This window comes from Neophocaena asiaeorientalis, unplaced genomic scaffold, assembly GCF_003031525.2.
Source record: "Neophocaena asiaeorientalis asiaeorientalis breed wild unplaced genomic scaffold, Neophocaena_asiaeorientalis_V1.1 scaffold302, whole genome shotgun sequence".
NCBI lineage: Eukaryota > Metazoa > Chordata > Mammalia > Artiodactyla > Phocoenidae > Neophocaena > Neophocaena asiaeorientalis.
The window spans coordinates 2,789,911-2,812,984 of NW_020174038.1; the positions used below are offsets into that span (position 1 = coordinate 2,789,911).

At 46.8% G+C, this 23,074-nt stretch overlaps 1 protein-coding gene across 4 annotated transcripts in view; it reads right to left on the minus strand.

The window, feature by feature from the left end:
- RALGAPA2 (Ral GTPase activating protein catalytic subunit alpha 2) overlaps window positions 1-23,074 on the minus strand; it is a 282,773-nt gene that overhangs the window by 99,965 nt on the left and 159,734 nt on the right. For all 4 annotated transcript variants that reach the window (XR_003004327.1, XR_003004326.1, XM_024753744.1 and 1 more), the window contains 9 exons: window positions 20,924-21,032; window positions 17,267-17,377; window positions 15,913-15,981; window positions 14,995-15,132; window positions 14,333-14,516; window positions 8,860-9,631; window positions 7,952-8,023; window positions 3,305-3,428; window positions 834-989 (listed from right to left, as the gene is read on the minus strand). Coding sequence is in view for 2 of the 4 variants with exons in the window: in XM_024753744.1 (XP_024609512.1) it covers window positions 834-989; window positions 3,305-3,428; window positions 7,952-8,023; window positions 8,860-9,631; window positions 14,333-14,516; window positions 14,995-15,132; window positions 15,913-15,981; window positions 17,267-17,377; window positions 20,924-21,032 (1,735 nt within the window). In the remaining 2 variants the exon portion in view is untranslated. The remainder of the gene's footprint in view (window positions 1-833; window positions 990-3,304; window positions 3,429-7,951; window positions 8,024-8,859; window positions 9,632-14,332; window positions 14,517-14,994; window positions 15,133-15,912; window positions 15,982-17,266; window positions 17,378-20,923; window positions 21,033-23,074) is intronic.

The following is a 23,074-nucleotide window of genomic DNA, read 5'->3' on the forward strand; positions in this document are numbered from 1 at the left end:
GCCACCGCCCATCAGGCATGGGAATGGTCTGCTTTCCACCCACCAGTTACTGCCCTAGGTTCCTGGCATCGTTGCAGGAAGAGAGTGGGTGTGAGGCAGGGATTCCGGGCTCTGCCCCCCACCAGCAGGCGAGGCCCAGATGTTCTCATCTGCAAACAGAGACGTGGGTCAGATTCCTAGGCTTTCTCCCCAGAGTAAAAAGTCCTCTTCTCTTAGGATGTCCCTCACTTCCTGCAAGTTACCTGAGGTGGACATCCTGCAGGTTAGAAAGCATAGGGGGAACCCTGCAGAGCTTTCTCAGAGGTGGAGGAGGTTTCCTTTGAACTCTGGAGAACAAGAGGTGGGAGCCCGAGAGGAGGGCAGCCAGGCAGCAGCGCACCTGCGCTTGCCATTTTGACAGTCGTTTGCTAAGCTGCCCCCCAGCAGCTCTGGTTGGGGGGCGCCTGCTTTCTCTGACCCCATCAGTACAGGGTCCTTACGTCAGATGACCTTGGCCAACCCGAGAGGTTGACAGCATCATTTTCTCTCAGTTAATAGTCATGTGAGAGAAGATCCAAAGTTAACAACATTTAAGACCTTTCCTTTTCCTAAATCTTAATCTCAGGATTTAAGACTTAAACGACTGATTGCTTTTCATGCATTTCTTTACCTAGTTTGTGCCAAGCTGGATATTTCAGACTCATGACAAGTGTAGCTTGAGGAGAGCGACCCCAAGGTCACATCCAAAGGAAACCAGTCTCCATGTACATCAGGCCATGGCCTTCACTCTGTCCCAGGTGTGCCTCACCTACAAACCGGGGCCCCCAAGCATGGTCCCCAAGGAGGCCCTTTACCTTTTTGGTGAGCGAATCATCTGAGTCTGATGGCATCCGAGTTGAAACGTGGAAAATCACTTCCACAGTCGAGGTAGCATAGTAGGGGGCAGTCTGGCCCGTGCTGCCGTTGCGCTGAAGTCCGCCCATGAACCCGCAGTGGGTTGAGAGGTCCACCTGACACAGGCACGAGGGAAAGAAGTGGAGGTCAAACGGGAGCCGTTCTTATTCACTTAGCAGGAATGCAGAGTTTTTAAAAAATCTAAGTATGTTCATTTTTATAGTTTTCTGATTATAAGCAAACGTAACACAAAGTTAGATGACATTGGGCTTCCCTGGTGGTGCAGTGGTTGGGGGTCCGCCTGCCGATGCAGGGGACGTGGGTTTGTGCCCCGGTCTGGGAGGATCCCACGTGCCGTGGAGCGGCTGGGCCCATGGGCCATGGCCACTGGGCCTGCGTGTCCGGAGCCTGTGCTCCGCAACGGGAGAGGCCACAACAGTGACAGGCCCGCGTACTGCAAAAAGAAAAAAAACCCAAAACAAAAGAAAACAAAAAAAAGTTTGGTGCATATTTCTCCAACTTTATCCCCTCCTATACATAAATATGTATATATGTATAGACACACACGGAACTCCCCTATTGCTGGATTTGTGGGATTTTCTGCTTTCTCAAACCAGAAGGAGCATTCAAAGCAGTGTTTCAGGTCAAGGGGTACAAAAGTTTCCAAACTTAACAGCCATTCCTAAACTGCCTTTCAAAAGGGTTGTTCCAATTTATACCACTGCCAAAAGTCTCTGAGTTATAATTCTTTTTCAAGCTATGTGTGAATGTTCACTTAGTGCTTAGATTCCATTTTGGTATTTTCTTTTTTTGTTTTTTTACTTTTCATAAACTACTATTCTTTCAGTAAAGCACCTGTGGTAACACAATTGGAAAAAGAAATGGAAGAATTTCTTCTGTGCTAAAGACAATCAATACATACACTGAATTAATGGTCTAATCTTTTCTTAAAACTCTAGTTAAGAAATGTACGGTTGGGCTTCCCTGGTGGCGCAGTGGTTGAGAGTCCGCCTGCCGATGCAGGGGACACGGGTTCGTGCCCCGGTCCAGAAAGATCCCACATGCCGCGGAGCAGCTGGGCCCGTGAGCCATGGCCGTTGAGCCTGTGCGTCCGGAGCCTGTGCTCCTCAACGGGAGAGGCCACAACAGTGAGAGGCCCACATACCGCAAAAAAAAAACACCCCAAAACAAAAAACAAACAAAAAAGAAATGTACGGTTTAAAAATGTTGGTTAGGACTTCCCTGGTGGCGCAGTGGTTAAGAATCCACCTGTCAATGCAGGGGACACGGGTTCGAGTCCTGGTCCGGGAAGATCCCACATGCTGTGGAGCAACTAAGCCCGTGTGCCACAACTACTGAAGCCCGTGCGACTAGAGTCCGTGCTCCGCAACAAGAGAAGCCACTGCTATGAGAAGCCCGCACACTACGACGAAGAGTAGCCCCCGCTCGCCGCAACTAGAGAAAGCCCGCGCGCAGCAACGAAGACCCAAGGCAACGAAAGATAAAAATAATTAACTAATTAAAAAAAATGTTGGTTAAATAATAAGTATATTCTATGACAAGAAGTCATCTTATTGGTAAGAAGAACAGTTTATTGAAAGTTCAGCAACTCTTTTAGACTAAAACCGACTTGACATTTCAGAAAGTATATGGTCTTGACCTTGAAGTACCCTTACCCTGTCCCCACCTCCACATCGGTCCCTTCACTAACACTCAGCTCTCAGAGGTAAGTCTCGCTTAGGCACCCAGAGAGTTTCCCACAACACAGATCACCAAGAAACCAAAACAAAAGTAAGAAAAAGTAAGAAAATTATTTCAGATATGCTGATTTCCATTTTAACTACTCTGAATTCTTTTAGATTCTGGGAATATGTTCTGGAGACAGATATATGTGTGTGTATGTGTATAAATGTATAGATGTCTTTTGGTCAGAGTATGACTTAGTAAAGAGAAAACAAAATTTTAAAATATCAACCATCCTGGGATCTACCTTAGGGCAACAGGTTGAGAGCTAAACCATCATGGCTACCGTCAAGTCAACTTTTAACTTCATCCAACTCTTCTTCATTTTTCACCATTGATTTCTTTTCCAGCCTCCATGTAGGGACAAAAGCCATTGCTTCCCTGCCCACTGTCCTCTCTTACTACACACTGTCTATGGCTGGGAGAGCCGACCTGACTATTCAGTTCTGATGAAAAGCAAATGAAATCATATTAAGAAGAAAGTTAAGGGGAAACAAAAGTTTGTGTATAAAGTACAAAAATTACTGATAGAAGATGTCAAATTCGATATATTCTTCAACTCCAGAACTCTACCCATGCTATATTTGAATGTAAAAACATACGTAAAAATTTAGACCATCAATGACCAGTTTACATACATCCTTAAAAAGTGCTGATCGATAAACGCCTCCTGAATGAAATGAATTACCTCCCATCCCAGTCCAGCGACAAAGTCTTCGTACGCTCGGCTTCCTCTTTCATTGGAAAGGATCGAGCACTTGTCTTCTTGGCCGTCAGCAACATAAAACACGGCGATTTTGTGCGTTTCACGGCTGTAAATTTTTAGATTTAAAGGAGTTAGAATACTTACATACAAAGTTTTGTTTTACTGCTGCCACCTATGCTTCTACTACACAGCTTACACCTGCTGAGAACTTACAAGGGGTCAGGCACTGTTCCAAGAAGGCTCAACACACGTCTCATCTATCCTTGCAGATGCCCTAATGAGACAGGTCTTATCATCACCTCCTCATGGACACGGTGGAAAGGAGGCACAGAAAGTGACAGAAAAGCACTTGTAGCAAGCAGGACACCGGGAGCTGAGACAGGGCAGCCTGGGCTCCTGAGACCACTCTCTCACAGGTACGATGTACGAACAGCATGTAAGAGCACATGGCTTGACAAATTCTCTCCAACTTCGGTAAAAACATACCTCTGAAAGCATTTCAGATAGATATCAGTTGTGAACAGATCCTTGTGACCACACATACTTCACTTCCCACACTCTGAGATAAGGAAACCGGGGAGCTCCCTGATCGGAACTGTAAAATTGGCCGAGACTTTGTGAGAAATGGAAACTACTTCTTCAAAGTAGAACACACTTAGGTACTTTCTCTGTGAGAGGTGGCACCCGCAGGGTGGACAGCTGTCCAGGGAAACTTCTTTGGACATATAAACTGTTCGTCCACTTCCTCCATGATGGATTTGGGGCACTTTGCTGTTAAATCAGGTAAATGTGACACCACTCTGAGGAAAGCAGCCCTGCTTCTTAACCTTTTGTGCATCTAGCATGGTCCTTGGTGCACAGAAGTTGCTCAGTTAAAACTCTGTTGAAGTGACCAGAGATACGATGATATATTTGAACATGTCAATAACCATTTCTATAAACTATACCCTGGAGTAAAGTGTCAAAGTCACTAGACCTACACCAAGTGATCTGGAGACAGTTCAGAGGCAAAGACACCGCTCTTATTGGACCAGAGCTTTCATCAAGAACCATTCCGCAGCTCCATCACCCAAGACCTTGACTCCAGTTCTCTACGTTCCAAAATTTTAGATTATCATTTCCAGAGCAGTTCCACTCTTCTCCTGATTTCTACCACACACTTTGAAAAAATCTCATAGGAAAAACTACCAAGCACTTAAACAACATGGAAATGTTTCTGTTGCCTTATCGTTCAATACCTCAACATTATAATCCGATTAGACATCGATAGTGGTGGAATCTGGGCTCTGTATTTTAACATATTCTCCAATATCTCCTTCTGTAGGAATGTTATTTTTCTACTGAATTAGCAGAATGAATTGGAACTCAACTGGAAAGTCATAAAAATAAATCAAGGAGGAGAGTACGCTCCTTTTATTTGTCTAGATAGCTTATTCATGTCCCTCCATAATTTACATGAAATTACCATACTTAGAGGAGAAATTAGAAAACATAGAAAGGAAAAAGAAGAATTAAAAAAAACCACTAATGGGCTTCCCTGGTGGCGCAGTGGTTGAGAGTCCGTCTGCTGATGCATGGGACACGGGTTCGTGACCCGGTCCGGGAAGATCCCACATGCCGCGGAGCGGCTGGGCCCGTGAGCCACGGCCGCTGAGCCTGCGCGTCCGGAGCCTGTGCTCCGCAACGGGAGAGGCCACAGCAGTGAGAGGCCCGCGTACCGCAAAAAACAAAACAAAACAAAAAAACCCCAAAAATACAAACCCACTAATGTTCTTTGCTTCTATGTTGAAATCACAATTGTTACTACTTCAGAATGCATTTTTGCATACAAAATGAGAAGCTACTATCTTGTGTTCTGCCACTAATTTTTTCACTTAAAATATCTGTGAACACTTTTTTTAATTGTATAAAATATACATAACCAAAAAGTCACCATTTAAACCATGTTGGAGTGTGAACATTTCTATACCGTGTGCTTGTATAACAAAGTTACTAATAATGGTTGTGTAACATTCCATTATATTAATATTCCATATCCTCAGTCCTTGCTATTGGACATTTAGGTTGCTTCCATTTGAAAGACGTTTTCACATTATCTTTGGTATGTCCTTAAAATAAATTCATGGACATGGAGCCTCGGTCACTGCCCACTTTTAAGGCTTTTGAAGTGTACTGTCCTGCTGCCAGTGGGGAAGGTGGGTGTCCTGAAGGCCCTGACGGACACGCTGGTGGGGTGCTGCTCTCAGGGGAACAGATGTAGGGGGTGATGGATGCTAGTGGGCGGTGCTGTAGCAGAGACCTTGTGCTCTCAGCCTGTCAGAAAGCTTGTCCTCAGGCACATGGAGCCCAAAACTGTGACATCGTTTCCTTCCAGACTGCAGGCAGGGCTGGCCAGCAGTCTGGACTCTGACTAGCTTATTCTAAGAGCTGTAATCATGTGGGGGCTTGGATGGTAAGAGAGGTCATAACCTGCAAACTAAAAGACAGTCTCTTTCAACAAATGGAGAGAAAAGGAGAGTCACTCAATTCCTCTCTGCAGCTCTGTCTATATATTTAAAAGTCCTCAGCATTTAATTTTTCTCTAGTCTATACACTTGACATACATAAAACAATCTCAGGTTTATCTGAAATGATTTGTTGTCCTTAAAGTCCAAGCTTTTTACGTTGTAGCTGCTTACAGGTCCTCACCAACTCAATGTGGAGCAGAGAGAGCTCGGCCCGGTGACTGTGTGACTGATGGAGGTGTGAGCAAAGGTGACCTTTAGCTGTAAACACTCATCAAATTTCACAGCCTCCAAAATGTTAGCGCCGCAGAGAGCCTGGGAGGATGCAGACGCTGTGTCTGGCCTTATTAGAGCCAGGCTTTTGCAATGACAATTAGCAACATCAACAGCACTTCATATCCACGAGCTGCAGGGCCAGTGCTCGAAGGAGCAGGTAATTCAGGGGCACGCGTACAGAAAAGCAACCATTTCCTCTTCCTCATTAGAACGCAGTTTTCTTTCTTATTAAGAATAGACCAGAATCGCTCAGTTTCCTTGTGCTGTCACATTAAAAAGCCAAACAAAGAAACACGACTGTAACTTGCACTTTACCAGGCGGTGGCAAGAGGTGTTAATGTTGAAAAGGGGAGCCTTCTTTAACTTGTATGTACGTTCATCACACCATTTACAGCTTTGCTAACTTCACAGTATACAAATCGTAGCTGTGAGGTGGTCTCTCCTTTTCCTAAGAACATGCTAAGCAGAAACTCTGCCTTGACAGCAGGGAAATAAATTGACGCCAGAAATAAACGGAAACATCTTGACTGGAAGTTGAGGGCCAAGGTTACGTTCTTACCTGCTAACTTACTGGTACGCGGGATCTCAGAGCTAAAGAGCCCTCAACTTATTTCTGGGTTTTTTTTTCTAAAAAGAACCTTGAAAACACCCTTTACCATAAAGTAAGTGGACACCTTTTTAGATGTTGAGAAGACACTCAATCCAGGAGTTGGGGTTTTAGGTGAAGGTTAATCGGGGGTGGGGGGGGGAGAGGACTTGCCAATCAGCTCTCCAAATCCGTATTATACTGCAACAGCCCTGCCAGGGAGCTACTTTGACTGTACCTCATGCAACTAAAGTGCATGAACACTCAACAAATTGGCCACAATCACAAGATACCAATGTCTTCACTTAATACGAAGGAGCATGAAATAATTCAGCGTACGTTTGAGAAGCTGAGTTTGGAACCCAAGTGACTGCTTGTTTCCTGCTGGAGGACAAGAGGGAAGGGGCAGTGAATCCCTGAGCCCTTCAGCAAAAATCCACCCCCCGCAGATTTCCACAGAGAACTCGGTCTCTTCCTCTGGAGAAAAAGCAGCGCAACAACTATTAGGAAACTGAATGTGGGGAAGGACAGTGTGAGGAATAACGGCTTCAGGTTTTCTTCTCTAATGAGATGTCTAGCAATGCTCCTAAAGGGAATACAAGAGGAACAGAAAGCTTTTTTTTTTAAATGCGTTTTTAAAAACTCAAGATTAAGGCAGCAGTGTATTCATTCCTTCCAAGCACCCATTATGTACCCAGTACAACACCAGCTCCGGACTGAGATGTTTTCGGAAGCACACATTTCCCCAGATCAAACACTGGTTGGAGCTCATCTTTGGAACTGCTTCTAAGATTGTACGGAAAAGAGGTAGATCTGAGATCCGACCCGCTTTGGAGAATGAGGTTTAGGGCTAGAGAGCGCCTGATCACAGCACCGGGGTCTTAACTTTGCCTACCCCGCAGAGCAGAGACCACTGCTCGCCAGCCCACGGAGTCAGACGCACAGGCTCCAAACCACGAGGTCCGTGAACATGGGCGGCTCTGGGACGTGGGCCGGCGGGACAAGAGGGGCTGCAGAGATGAAATGACAACCAGTGTCCACTGGCTGAAAGGTTCTCAATCAAGGCAGAGGTTAGGGGACCTCTTCCTTGTGTAGCAAACATGTAAGTTTACCGCTCAGAGTAAAACTACCAAAGGTATGGCCTGTGCAAATGCCACCAGCTGCCAGGTCTCTGCAGGGGTATCACTTCTGCAGCCATATCCGGCATCCCGCACCCCCACAAAGACAGACAGGAATAAGGTGGTTTGATATACTTTCACATACCACTGTCGGGAGTCCAGATTTTTTAGCTCTCTCAGTAATTTTGAATTTTTCTTCAACAGATGGAAATTCTTCCTATAAAGGAAAAGGAATGGAAGAAAAGTCGTGTGATCACACATCAATTTTGCCCTTTGCAATCAGTCAATGAACAAACCTACCTATTCATCCATCCATCTGTCTACCCATCCACAACTACATCACTCACCAAAGATTTGCGGCCGAATCCTATAGAATGAACTTCATTCTTAAGATATTCGAAGGCATCATGACTCCACTGCATCCGGTTACTGTCCAGGGACAACGGGTGGCTGTGGTCCATGAGTGTGTGACTTGTGTGTGTGCCTGTATCTCTGTTTCCACTGTCAGCTCTGCCATGAGACTCTTCCCCATCTCTGCAGCTCAAACCCACCCCTTCCGCAGTCTGCTCCACTGCCCCCTACTTCTGGAGGGCCTGGAGGTTCTTCTAGAGGTCCTGAGTCACACTGTCTTTCATCAGAGTTGTATCGGGTACTATGGTACAGAAAAACCTGGACCAACTTTTTGGCCAACTCAATATTAAGTCTTCTTCCCTCACCAGAGCTAAGGAGAGACTGTGGCTTATTCACCTCTGCAGTCCACTGGCATCTTTAATGAAGGCAGAAGCAACAATGGACAGAGCAGTAATTTAAACACACACACAGAGTAAATGCTCGATACCCTTTAAAATACACAAGCGATGTTGGGAATTCCATCTGTGCATCAGTACAGCCCACTTAATTTCATTTCTAGCTTTAATTTAGCAGCAGAAAATAAGCTATAAATCCTGAAATAGAGAAAAATCTCCACTTCTGTTCTGCTTCCCAAACCCGAAACTGATAAGAACTGTCACACAAAAATAAGAAGACAGTTGAAGGTCTAGAGTGGATCGTTACCTTCTGTCCCAAGAATTCATTCCCAAGTCATCGAGCAGCAACCTGCAGAAGTAAAAGGCTCCCCGGGGCTCCACCGGTGATGGCGGCTCCTGGCTGGCAACCTTCATGGCCACGTCCAAGTCGCACCTCTGGACATACTCATCTTCCTGGGCGCTCTGACGCAGGAGGATCTCGGTGATTTCCTTCTCTTGGGCACGGTTCATTCCACACGGGGGAGGGGAAGGCTCGTTGAGATGGAGCTGTGACGGTAAAAGGCATTCGGGACTCGTGTGGCCAATGTTTTCAAGTAATTTGTTGAGGACGTCCTCCCCCTCCTCAGTCTGAGAAAGATCCCTCTGAGGTCCAGGTGTTTGGTGATGCCAGCCCGAGATCAGGAACGAGGGACTTCTGCCCGTTGGGGCTAAGCAGCCTTCCAGAGGTCCATAGAGCACCTTCCCGTCCCAGGAGTACTTCCCCGAGATGTCCCTCACGATCACTCTCACGTCCGAGGGGGCGCCCTCTGGCGACCCACCGGGAGGACCCGCTGCGGGTGTCTGCAGGTAGGAGATGAGGGTGCTATCGTTGAACACAAACAACTGCAGGTTCGGGCTCCTGAACACGTCGGGGGAGAGCTCGGCAGCGTCGGCATGTGTGTTGTCGTGGTGCTCACTGACCAAGCTGTGCAGCACGGCGGGGCCCCCGCGCAGGGGGAAGTGTCCCAGGTGGTTCACCAGGTGTGCCATCACCATGCGCGCAGTCAGCGGGATCAGCTCCATGCTCCTTCGCCTCCTCTCTGCCGACAGCAGGACGACAGCAGGACGGGGACACCGAGAGACAGTGGAGAATGAAAGTGAAAAAGGACCACCACCGGATTGCAATCGGTCCCTAGCATGGTGGATTTTTTTTTTTTTTTTAGTCTGGGGATTTTTTCCACCCGTTTTCTCTTTTTGACATTCATTCTACTTGAATTTAAAAGCACAAGTTAGATAGATGGCTGAAAGAACCAACTTACGTGAAGATCTCATTCGGAAAGGGATATTTAAAAACGTGTAGATACAGACATAAACCAGAGACAGATCCCGATCCTGAAGGGGTGACAGTTCTAGGAGCTCCAGGAGGTGGACATCTGCCGTTGGATAGGACGGCAGCGCAGAGGGCTGGGGGCTGGGGAGGTGGCCTCACTCCCCTCAGTGGGTGACGGGAGACATTCATACGGGATGAACTGAGCCTGGGACTGCTGAAATATATTTGAAGCAATTTGCTTTAGGATTATTGTGGCTATTTATGTTTTGCTGTGAGGTCATTTTAAATATTTAACAGAATCTGATATATTAATAATTCATGGAATTACTTAGAAGGCTTTCACTGAGTTTGTAGTTGATGATTAAATGCCCAGGAGCAACTAATTTATAAAATTTTTAAGACTTCAGATGTATAGAAGGACTTTGACAATATCACGTGAAAGGGGGCTGTGTGAAATGTTTGCGATATGAGGGAGAAGCAGATGAAATCCACAAGTAGGGACTGAAACGATTACTTAAGCCTGAGAACAGTTAGGGAAATCTTAATCCACCAAATTTACAAGGGAACTGTGTATTAATCTAAGAACAAGTCAAAATAAAACCTTTTAATAAAAAAAAAATCACTAGACATTTAAACAAACTAAGATTTCGAATTTGGGCTTAAAGGTTTAGAAAATACTTGATTTCTAAATTCACAGCATGAAAAATCAAATATTAATTAAAACATCAATAACTATAAATATGCTTTCTCATGCTAACCATCCTCCCTCTCAGACAGCAGAAATCTAACTGACTTATTTATACATAATCAATATTATGATGTAAAAATCCTAGAAACAATCAAATCCTAGAATCTAGGAAATTCTGTGTGATGAGTGAGAACCAGACTGTCCTCACTTTTCTTGGATTTCTTCTTAATTTTTTCTTTTTGAGGAACAGGAAATCACCTGTGTTCAACAATGCAAAATAAAACTTCATTTAAAAATCGTAACTTTTTAGAAGCAGAGGAGGTCATCTACATCTGTCTCTGAAATGAAATGCTTCTTCCCGACCCTCTGAAGCGCACATGATTTCCATACAGCTGAGAAATTTAAACACCTCAACTCATTCCCTTGAAATCACAGTTATGAATGCCTTTCCTTTTGTGTCCATATTAACTTTTTCAAAAGTTACAGATGCTTTTTATTCATGCTTATCATCCCATATGAATACACGCTCCATCAGAAATGTTAATGCTCCAACAACAAAGGTGCAGCCAGCTGGGGGCTCAGAAGTCCATAATGTAAGACACCGCGTGGTGATGACACGGTAGCACAGGCTACGAAACTAACAAGAAAGGTCCAACTGGATAAAGGCCATGGCAGAAAACAACTGGAAAAGCGACTTTCCTCTACTTTTACTTACATAGGTTGTACTTTCAACTTGCAGTAAATACAAGTTTGTATTTTAATGAATGTGCTTGAATTCTACAATGGGAAATTAACCTGGAGTCACGTTAATCAAGTCATAAACCATGACACACCCAATAAAAACCCCAAATATCTCTGGTACTGAAAAGTAAGGAAGGGAGTATTTGTGAAATAAGCACTGCTCTTCCCTGGCTGACTTCAGCTGCATCAACTGCCCGGGGCTGCCCTGAAAAATAAAGAGGAAGTCTAGACTCCATCTATGAGAGAACAAGCTTGTGACGTCCAAAAAGTACGCAAAAATATATTCCAAATATTTATTTTTCTAAATTTAGAGATGAAATATAAAAATGGTAACGTTAGGTTGTCCTTTAACTTTCATTTTTTTAAAGCTCCTCCCTTCCCTTCTTCTTAAGCACTTAGGTATTAATGATGAGAAAAGTGAGCAGGTGTCATGACATTGATGGTTCCTCCCCAAGCTGGGCCAGCAGCCGCCTCAGCTGTAGGTGGTTGGGTCTCTCCCGCTTGTAACTCTATTTGAAAGTAGCAATTACATCAAATGTGGGAAATGGTCTATGAAAGAATCATCTGAAAATAATAGATAAAAATATAACATTGCTTATCAGAAACATTATCTGAGTAGAAACAGTGTGGTTATAAATGATGAATTAATGACACTGAATGAAAACACCCCTCAAATATGGGCACGTTTGGTTTAACCTGAAATACCTATATCTTTATGTTTCCTCTTCATTCTTAACAAGGATGTACTTATTTGGTTAGAGAGGCTGTGGGTGCTAGTACGTTTTTAAGCTTTGTTTTTTAACTTAGCAAAAGTTTTAGAGAATTTTAAAACTTCTTTGCCATAGAAGTTTAAACCTCATTTTGAGTAACACAGAGCTGTGTTAGGACAAGTTTGCATAAGGTCCTGAGGTTTTCTGGAGAATGAATGGTCAAGTCAAAGGGTGTTGGACATTGAAAGAAAGTGGTACAAAAATTTAAATGTGCAATTTTAGGTTTATCCTTTTTCATTACCCTGTTAATCTTCTGCCATTTTTCTGTCAAGAGTCATAATCAGCAGTGGACCTGTTTTTGGACTACAAGGTAGGAAACAGCAAAAATAAATAGATCAAAGGTCATTTTACCGAAAAAAAAAAAGTTTTGAATTTACAACTGTGGGGAAAAAAATGTCAAGAAAAGATTGCAACTGGAAAGAACGGGGGACTCCAGAAGGAGACCCACAAATGACGAAGCAAATGGGCGACACAACGTGACGAGGTGTCTCGTGCTGCCAGTTAGCAACACAGCCCCGATCAGTCTTCTGTCTCCATTACGCAAAACCCCGAGTGAAGAATTCGCTGTTCCGGGACCCTGTGGATAAACCTTAAATCCACATTCCACCTCTGTTACTTCTGACCTGTACACCCTTGGGAAAATCCCTTTGCCTTGGTCTGCTCGTCTATAAAAGGAGCTAAAATGAGGCCTCGCTCCCGACTGGCGCCCCACTCCTGTCCCCCACTCCCAGCCAGAAGCACACCCTGGACTCTGCAATCTTGCAAACACAGCCCTGGACCTGAACCCTCACTGGCTAATGCCGCTGTGTCCTTCCTCCCTTCCCAGGAGGCCCCACAGGGGACTGTCTTGGGGCTCCAAACAGTCACGCCCCAGGTCACCTGCTTATGCTGTCTGGCTGCAGACCAACCACGCTGTGCAAAGTGTTCAGCAAAACCCACCACCAAACACTTGGTTGGGAAATAAAACAGCTGCTTTTCTGGTCTCACCCTCCCCGAGCTTCTGGAAGCCTGTGAACCTGCTGACTTCTTCAGCTCCTTGTCTGCCTTCTTCCCTTGACCTCCTAGAAATGACTCCTTTTGGTTCTTTGACCATTTCCCTGACTTTGTTTTCCTGGTGACACGCCCTCGCTCCTTTTTCTTTAAGGAAGTTTTTTACCCGCAAAGTTCTGTTCTTAGGCCTAGGTTTTTAACTTGCAAAGTCCATAACATTTTCATGGATGATCTAACAGTTTTTTTTTTTTGCGGTACACGGGCCTCTCACTGTTGTGGCCTCTCCCGTTGCGGAGCACAGGCTCCGGACGCGCAGGCTCAGCGGCCATGGCTCACGGGCCCAGCTGCTCCGCGGCATGTGGGATCTTCCCGGACCGGGGCACGAACCCGTGTCCCCTGCATTGGCAGGCGGACTCCCAACCACTGCGCCACCAGGGAAGCCCCTTAACTTTTAATTTTTGAGACAACTGAAGATTCACACGCACTTGTAAGAAGTAATACGGAGAGAGCCCAGATATCCTTCACCCGAATGGTAACATCTTGAGTAACAATAGTATAATATCACATTTGTCACCGAAAGAATTCCTCAGTCTTCAGAGTTCACTAGTTTCAGTGCGCGTGTGTATGTGAGTCTAGGCATATAGATGGCGTCTATCACACATACAGATGACACATCCACATGCTGACTCATATTCCAAGGCCTAGAGATGGGCTCTTGTCATTTGGGGAGAAGGTGGTTGGTTAGGGGGGTAAGCACAGCCCCGAGGTCCTGACACACCCACATGTCTACGATGGGCCCTCCGCCGGGAGCAGAGTGGCCTCACACCATCCCTTTGTGATGCCCGCCTGGTCCCGACGCTCTACCAGCTCCTCGCAAAGTCAGCCTGTCCTTCCAAGTCTGGCTTAGGTCCTTCTCCGTGGGAAGCCCCTATGGTGCTGCCGGGCCACACACAAGTCCTTCTGCCTGAATCCTGTCGCCCCCCCGCCACCCCCCACCACCATGAGATGAAAAGCTCCTTGGGGACAGAAAATGGACTGTGTTTGTGGGTTTGTGGGTCCTGTAGGTCCTCGATAATACAAAATTTAACTAAGATGGGAAAAGAAAGGCGAGGAGAACAGAAAAAGAGAGGAAACGAGGAAGGGAGGACTTGCTATCACAGAGCACTCTAGAAACCTGGATTTCAGCCACTGGATTCTTAAAAAGTAACACAGCGAGTATTAACAAATGGCTACCGTCTTTCCTTTTCCTGTCAACTGGGATGACTATTCTGAAGAATCTTACCCTCTTCGACAGTAAGCAGGTTGCCCAGTTCTGCTGATGAATGAAATTGGACCGGCTCAGAATTCTTCACGTTTGCCAGTGGGAGGAAGGGGTCGTAATCCGCGGATGACAGGTCAGCCAGGGTCAGGGTGTAGCGGCTCTGCTGGGTGTACGTGCTTGAGCCACAAACACAGCAGTGCAGAACCTGTGAAGCACGGAAGGGATTGTGTGCCAGGGGTGCCCCCAACCTCCTGCCCCCTGACGACCTGTCAAACTACAACAGCACTTAGGAGATAACTGGGACCATTATGCTTTTTCTTCCTTTGGTAAACAGATTTTGTCCAACTAAGGCTGTGGATATTCCTACAGCAGAAACAGTTCTTTTCATAACAAAGCAGATACAGACCACGTCCCATGAACACTGGGGGATTCTGACCAAACTGCAGGTGTTTGACGATAACAGTCGGGTAAAACGCGCACATCGTGAACTGGGTAACCACTGCTTCTCTATAATAACTGTTCTGCTCTCACTCCTTAAGTCATTCATTTCTTTTAAAATGCTGAACCCCCATGAATCCTTGTCAAAAGGGCACAGATAAGTATGTGAATGCCTAAAACCTGTTTTGGTGATTCTCTGACGCTGCGGTCCACGCTCTGTGCCCCGAGGCCTGGGGGAGACTCACCCTGTAGATGTAATCCAGCAAGGGGGTCCGGGCCGCGGGCTGCTCGTCCAGGGCCGCCGTGGACACGGGGTGGAGGAGGGTGCCCGCCGGCAGTGCCATGCACCAGTCCAGGAGGCAGAGCAGCAGGGACACGAGGAACTGGAAGACGAAGCAGACCCAGAGCCTCAGGCTGCAGCCTCGCAGACTCCACCCCAAGTGACAGCAAACCTTCAGTGAAGCAGAACCTTCCCGGCAACGCAGCCATTGTTCAGGGACACAGAAATGAATGAGGTTTTCACAGAGAGGCTGTTAGGGCCAGTCCTAACAGGGGATATTATAGATATCCTTGTTTGTTGTTTTTTGTTTTTTTGCGGTACTCAGGGCTCTCACTGTTGCGGCCTCTCCCACTGCGGAGCACAGGCTCCGGGCGCGCAGGCTCAGAGGCCACCACGGGCCCAGCCGCTCTGCAGCAGCCCCTAACAGGGGATATTATAAAGGATAGCCCTGCATGTGATAGTATTTGCCATCTGTTTTATTACATTCTTAAAAAACAAACTCTAGAGGGCTTCCCTAGTGGCGCAGTGGTTGAGAGTCCACCTGCCGATGCAGGGGACTCGGGTTCGTGCCCCGGTCCGGGAAGATCCCACATGCCGCAGAGCGGCTGGGCCTGTGAGCCATGGCCACTGAGCCCGCACGTCCGGAGCCTGTGCTCCGCAACGGGAGAGGCCACAACAGTGAGAGACCCGTGTACCGCAAAAAACCAAACAAAAAACCCTCTAGAGACTGGGATTGACATATATACACTAATATGTATAAAATGGATAACTAGTAAGAACCTGCTGTATAAAAAAACAAAATTCTAAAAAAAAAAAAAAAAAAGAAGTGCCATTCTGTAAAGAAAACAAAGTCTAGGGAGGACCTGACTGATGTGCCACTTACCTTCTTATCTGTTTCCATCGAGGAGTGCTCTGCACTTGGTAAAAGAAAAGCAATCGTGGCCACGAGGATCTGCAGAGAAGACAAATTCCCAATCACACAGACCCCAGTAACAGTTCTGGAAGCCGTGTGAAAGGAGGCCCAGGACGGCCTTGCCACTAAAGCCAGCCTGGTGCCAACTCCCAGAGGAAGGTGACATCAAGCGAAGAGTCACCTCAGAGATTTGTGTGACCTGAAAACCAGAAGGCGATGGCCATGCCTGTTTCCACTCTGCTGGCAGTGAAATCGGGGGCCCAGAGGAAGGAGTATTTCTCTCTGCAGTCACACAATCTCCATTTTCCATCTCCACACTTCTCACAAGGAAAGCAACAAATACTTGCAAAAGTAATTCTGAAGATGCTCCCATTTACTTTTCTTATAAATTACCCCAGGTCTCCCTACACCTGCGGCTGCAGGGTAACAGCACCACTTTCATTCTCAAAGGTATTCCAGTTTAGGTGATAAATTATATGGTCGCCCTAAAACCCAACTATACATTTTGCAGCAGCTTATATGCCTATCGTCCAAAGTTCTGTTTCACTCTAGGTCCCTTGAGGTTGAAAATCACTTGTGATTTCTGCTGTATCTCTGAGAGAACAAAGTGACCTCACGGGTGAAATTTGTCTAGGGCTGAGAGAAAATAAATCATATCCCTTCCTCTGCACTGGGTGTGTACAGAACAGGGCATGTTTAAAGAAGGGCAGCTACAAAACCTGGCAGGAACAGCCGAGCCTTACCAACCACACCTACAGGGTGAGGGCACCCGCCCCTGTGCAAGCCGGCACCTTCACGTGCCACTGATGTCCGGGGTGTTTTCGTGGAGGTTCTTCCTGTTCCTCTTGCCCCCGTCCTCCACCAGTGACCCCACGGAGGGTATTACAGTCGTAATCTCATTACAGTCGGGTGATCACGCTATGGCAGAAAGCTCGGTCCGGGCCTTCGGTCTGGGAGAGGCCCCCATACCCCACCCCCGCCCACACACACAGGGCATCACAACCAGCTGCCGACTCCTTGTTGGCACCATCCAAATTACTCTGGATGAATGAAGCCCAACCGACAAAAGGTCTCTTTGTTGTGGTCGCGTTTGCCTTTCAAACTCCCCAAGTGTAAGGCTGCCCTGGAACACTGGTGGCTTCTTACGTGGTGCCTGAAATCGCAGCTGAGAAGAACCAGCGTAATTTACTCTGAAAATGGGTGACTCACACGGCAGTTTAATGGTTGGTTCTCCAACCATTATTTGAGTATCTAGAATTAATTAAATATCCAATGTAATAAAAGGGACACGCTGATGTTTGAGCATTATGGGAAAAAGACTTACTTCTGCAATTTTCCGAGGCAGAGAGGTTTCAAACATCTGAAGCTTTTCCCAGTAGGAAACCAGCAACTGAAGCACATCACAAGCTACCTGGGCCACGATTTTGTTAGGAAACTAGAAAAGAAAACAAAACCCCAAACGAAATAACCTCACTTCACGTGTGCAGTATTCCTAAAGAAGAACCCAACAACGATTTCTTTCCAGCTCCATTTGGGGATCCATGTCCCTGTTGTGCATTAAATCTGTGAAAAATGTATCTTATCACCAGACAGTTTTTATGCGGTCACTGTCCTGTAACTGCCTTCTGCTAGACTAGCTGTACTAATTTACATAACATTCTATAGAAACAAGTAGTTGTCATTTAATCATTTGGAAATTAAAAGCATAAATTCAAATGCCTTATTCAGATCACACAAATGATAGTTTTGCCGACGGCAGGGAACTGAAATGTAGTACATTATTGAGTACCCCCCGTGTACTGAACCTTTTACGAGAATTGTGCTCATTTTCGCCTTGATAACTCTTCATTAACAGCTCCATAAGGCAGTCGCTATCTTCATTTTACACTTGGAGAAACAAGGATTGATCAAAAGCCTTTCTATCTGATGAAATTAAACTTCACCTGCACATATGACATTCTAAGAAATGTGAAAAATGTGAAGCTAGGAGAACATAATTCAAAGTTATGGGATATTCTGTTATTATTGAGTCTGTTTTCTGCGTCTGGTGTGTGTTCAGGGTCCTCTAGGTGCCCCTGTTTCTTGGGAGATGGCACAGCAATGGGGCAGTTCTCGCAGGGACTGTGGGCTGGGGGTGTGTGGGAGGGATGAGGACTCCCAGTGCTCCCTCCCTGGCCAGACCCTGGGCCACACTGCCATCCACTCCCCACCATCTAGGGCAGAACGCTTTGTCACCAAATCTGTGTCCCTGTCTAGGGAGACCTCTGGACTTGCGTCTCAGCTATTTCCACCCCAGGAGCTCCAGGTTGCAGGAAGCAGATGCCAACTGACCAGAGGGCCACAAAAACAACAGAGAGAAGTCAACATTTAGCACCTCAGTGACAAATCACAGTAAGAGAAGGGAAAGGTGGTCAGTTTTACTTCTACAGAACAGTTACTGACTGCTCTCCTCCTGACAGGCACAAGGAAACCTGGGGTGAGAGCATCTGCCCCAAGGGGCTCTGCACAGCCTCCTCCGGCCACCCAGATCTCCCACCCCCTGACCCTCATGGCCTCTGTCCACTCCTCAAACACTCTAACTTATTTCTGCCCCAGGGCCTTTGCACCTGCTCCTTGCTCTGCCTGGGACACTCATTCCCCAGGTCTGCACTCGGCAGGTGCTGCCACATTTTTCAGATCACGGCTCAAGATGTCATCTCCCTCATGAGGCCACCAAGACTGTCCAAAGGCGTGGAGCCCACCCCCTCCAGCTCTTCCGTCCCATCCTCCTCCCCTGCTGTAATTTCTAGATGGCATTAAGGGTTATCAGAGCTGATCCTCTGTGTTTGTTTGCTTGCTGTTTTGTGTGTTTATCTTCTTGCATCTTATTCCCTGTCGTATTCCTAATGCTGAGCACAGCCCCAAGGAGGTCTGAGGGGATGTCGGAATGTGGAGGGAGAGGAAGAGGAAGAGTGGGCACTGGGGGCATTTCTGCTGCGTCCCGCTGGTCGGGTCACATGGTAGAAACATAAGGTTGGCATGGCTCTTGCATTATGGCCGGAGACAGACAAAGTGACAATGGTGAAATGAGGGACATGGCAGACAAGAGGGCAGAGAGGGATGAGGCGTGAGAGATGGGGGCAGATGACAGAGAAAAGCCACTGGGGCCGGGGTAGGGGAACCCACTTGCTCACCAGCACATGCCCACGGGGTACCAACAATATACCCAGCACCGAATGAGCAGCACAGAGGACAAGACGTACAGGGTGACACAGTCCCTGCTCTGAAGGAACTGGCAGCTTGGTGCAGCAGGCAGGGGCCCACTCACGGACGTCCCTCTCTGGCAGCAGCACGAAGGGCAGATCTGCAGGTCCAGGCTCGGGCCATGGGGGTCGGGGTGGGGGTGGGCTGGGGAGGAGGCCGAGGGAGCCAGCTGTGGGAGGGGTGGCCCTGGGCAGCAGGCGGGAGTGATCGAAGGCCGTTCAGGACCCGGTGACCAGGACCACGGTGGTGAGGAAGGGAGAGTCGACTATGGCTCCTAAGATGGGCAAGAGAAGGAGGACAGTGGGGCTGAGGGCAAGAACGCAGGGCCCGAGCGCCGATGCTGCCACTCGCCCATGAGGACGCCGGAGTCTGTAAGTCTGGCTCTGGCTTAGCAGAGTCCCACCCCGCTGCCCACACGAGCTCCCACCAGCAACAAACGAGTAGCCGAGTGGACTTCTCCAGAGGCTGCACAGCACTTTGTTCCCATCGCTGTCATGGCCAGAGGCTGGTTTTTATCGACACCCCCTGGCGGGCGCTTCCCTAGCTTTGCTGCCCATGCCTTTCCCGTGCCTGAGGGGACACCTATGTCAACCTCGCCAAGCGCTCCTGGAGGGCACGGTTCCAGCAGAGCAGAGCCCAGAGACGGAGCCATGCAAAGCCCACAGGCAGAACTCGTGCTCCCTGCTGCCAACTGGGCAGGTAGGGCCGAGCCTCCTCCTCCCCCCCAATGGCAGAGCCCCAAGCCCCAGAAGGCCCTCTTCCCAGAGTGGCTGCTCACCATCCCCGTGTTCCTTGAGGCTGCTCTTTCCTCTCTGGCCCTCGATTCTCTTATATTGATGTGCTCCCCCTTCCAACCAGCACGGCGACACAGGCACTGAAAGGTGACGGAGCTGCCCCAGGGCCCAGGACTTCTGTCCAGGAGTTCTCCTCTGTTATTTACAATGTTTAAAGGGAGGCCAATCTGACTGATCCTGGCCCTCTGATTTCTCAGCAATTCAAGTTGGAGCAGGTTCCCTGGCCTTCCCCTTAGTCGCCTTCTCTTTTATTTCTAAAATGGGGGAAGCAGCAGTGTCCACAGGGGTGACGGGATTCCACGGCTCAGCCTGTGCACTGCGCTGGGACGCCCCTGACAGGGCTCGACACGGCAGGTACATTCTCTCCTGCTGCCTTAATGTTTCTCCTCATAATTATAGAAAAATTAAAGAACTTTTTGAAAATTTACAGAAATACTAAGAAAAATCTGGCCCAGCATGAGGTGAGCACGCAGCACATGGCAGCTCTTCTTACTAACAAAGCCAAGGAAGAGAGACATCCTCAAAGTGCCCAAGGCCCCACTGACGTGAAGCACTCAGGCTGTTGCCCAGGAGCTGTCCGGTCTCTCCTGGTCCTGCCAAGGAGGCCAGGGCATGAAACCTCACTTTCTTGTCACTCCAACCCACAGGTGACAGGCATCCTGCTTGCCCCAGGAGCTGCCCAGCCACCAGAGGAACCCACTGGGCCGGTCCACGAAGCTCAGGCTATGGACAGCCAGGCTGCAGCCGCCAGTGGGTAAGCAGCCATCGGTGGCTTTGCCAGGACCCCTCACAGAACGTTCAACATGGGTGTGAGAGAAAAGATTTCGGAATCAAAACTTCTCTGGAATGTAGGGGGAAATAGAAATGGGGCTAATTCAAACTAAAACGGGTTGAATACCTGGGAAACAGCTTAATGTCAAATACACATGACGAACTGGCAATACCTTCAAAGTGACGCCTATCACGTTGACGGCCTCTCTCAGCTGAGGATGGTTTGTGCCCTGTGCAAGCTCTTCACAGATCCAGACCCCAAGGGAGCAAATGGCAATGCACCTTTTGAAAAAGAAGGAGACAAGGAGGAAAACTCTCACAAAGAGATTCATTTTCTTGGTACTTTCAAAAGACAAAATATTTTAAGCCTTGTTTACAAAGTACAAAAGTTACAGACACATTAACAAAATGTCTTCTTGAGAAAAAAGATAAGGTACCCTCAAGAGACCAGTTTTCAGGACAAATAGAAATATTCATAATGGTTAGTAATTAAATATTTAATGAAATAAATGGTATATTTTCTGTTAATTGTCACAGCACATGTATCACTTATTTTTGCTGAAACTAATTTTTTTATTACAATTTCTTGCTTCAGGATATTTTTGAGGAAGAATCAAAAACACGAATCTTAGAAGATTGTTGGAAATTGAGTTTGTAATTGCTTTCCTTACAATAAAATACACAACACTTACCAAAAACAGAGGACAAATCCTATATTTTATCGTAAAGAATACCTGAGTACAACTTTCAAAATAAGTTTCACTGTTACTTCTTTTAAAAAATGTGTTAAGACAAAATATTCTTTAAGTTGTATACTCCTTTAAAAATTACCTTCCTCAATTATAAGTCAAGATTGGATAGCAATTCTCTTTGGAATTGATACACTCTACTATCTTTTGCAATGATCAAAAAGTCACATTCTTCTGAATGTTTCCTGAATGCATGTATATGAAATTTAAATGCTTGCCCCCCAACCTGCTCACTTTCTGAACAAAAAGGGGCTTCAAACCACTACTTGGAACCAGATGCTTGCTGTTATATGTAATATGCTGTTCTCTGTAGCAGGAGGTCACATCCAGGGCCAGTCAAACCGGACACGCTGCCCATCCCTCCACGCTGAACGTCCCTTAAAGGCCATCAATATAATTCAGCAATTAAAATCAAGCTATTTTGAGGTTTTAAAACCACCATACTTCACTGGATTCTCACCTCTTTCGATCAGAATGGACTAAGTGCTTCCGAACCAGTTAATTAAAACCCCTTTGGCGACCAAGTCACCTTCTACCAAAACTCCCTCGGTAACAGCTGTGCTTTTACCTCGCTTACAAGGTGTGTGCCGGGCCTTTCTTGTTTCTCCGGCGCCGGCATTAGACGGAGCTCCACACCTTCCTGACTGTCTAGAATTGTCTACATGTCTCTCTTCTCTTGCCCAATTCCTAGAAATTGCTCTTTGCATCTTAGTCTATAGTTATTCCCAAGAACTCTATATTCTTTCCCAAAGCCTCTTTATCTTCCCTCAGCTGAACTCAGACTGATTGTTTGACCCATGAAAACTATACCACTTGGAATTATGCCCCAAATCATACTGTTACCATTTTAAGAGCTGCTCTTCCTTTGAGTGCATGTGTGTATATATATGTGTGTATATTCTTTTTTTTCTTTTTTTTTTACGACCCATTAACCTATTTGTTAAGTGTAATTTGTTAAGAGCTCTCGTTTCTAGGAACACCTGCATTTCTCTGTAACTATTAGCCTTGTACTATGGAGAATACTGTGACCTGTAAAATGGTTTTATAACCTAAGCTACTCTCACCTGCCTTGAGTTTTAAGCCACACTCGCTTATAACAGCTCTTCCTGCTATTTTCTCTCTTTGAAATTCATCATTTAACATCCTCATTTAGCATCTTCCTATTCTTACACTCCCAGTGACTCTTCATGTTCTCTATATCCCCAGGATGTCCTTTGTGATTGTGAATGAGTTTTATCTATCAAGACTCTTTTTTAAGCTAATGGCAGTATTACCTTACTCTCAGTCTGTATTCCAATACACTCTCTTAATACTGTTTGCTACTATGCCATCTCATACCACTCCAATGTATATAACAAAAACTTCATGGGGCTTCCCTGGTGGCGCAGTGGTTGAGGGTCCGCCTGCCGATGCAGGGGACGCGGGTTCCTGCCCCGGTCCAGGAAGATCCCACATGCCGCGGAGCAGCTGCGCCCGTGAGCCATGGCCGCTGAGCCTGCGCGTCCGGAGCCTGTTGCCCCGCAGCGGGAGAGGCCACAACAGTGAGAGGCCCGAGTACCCCAAAAAAAAAAAAAA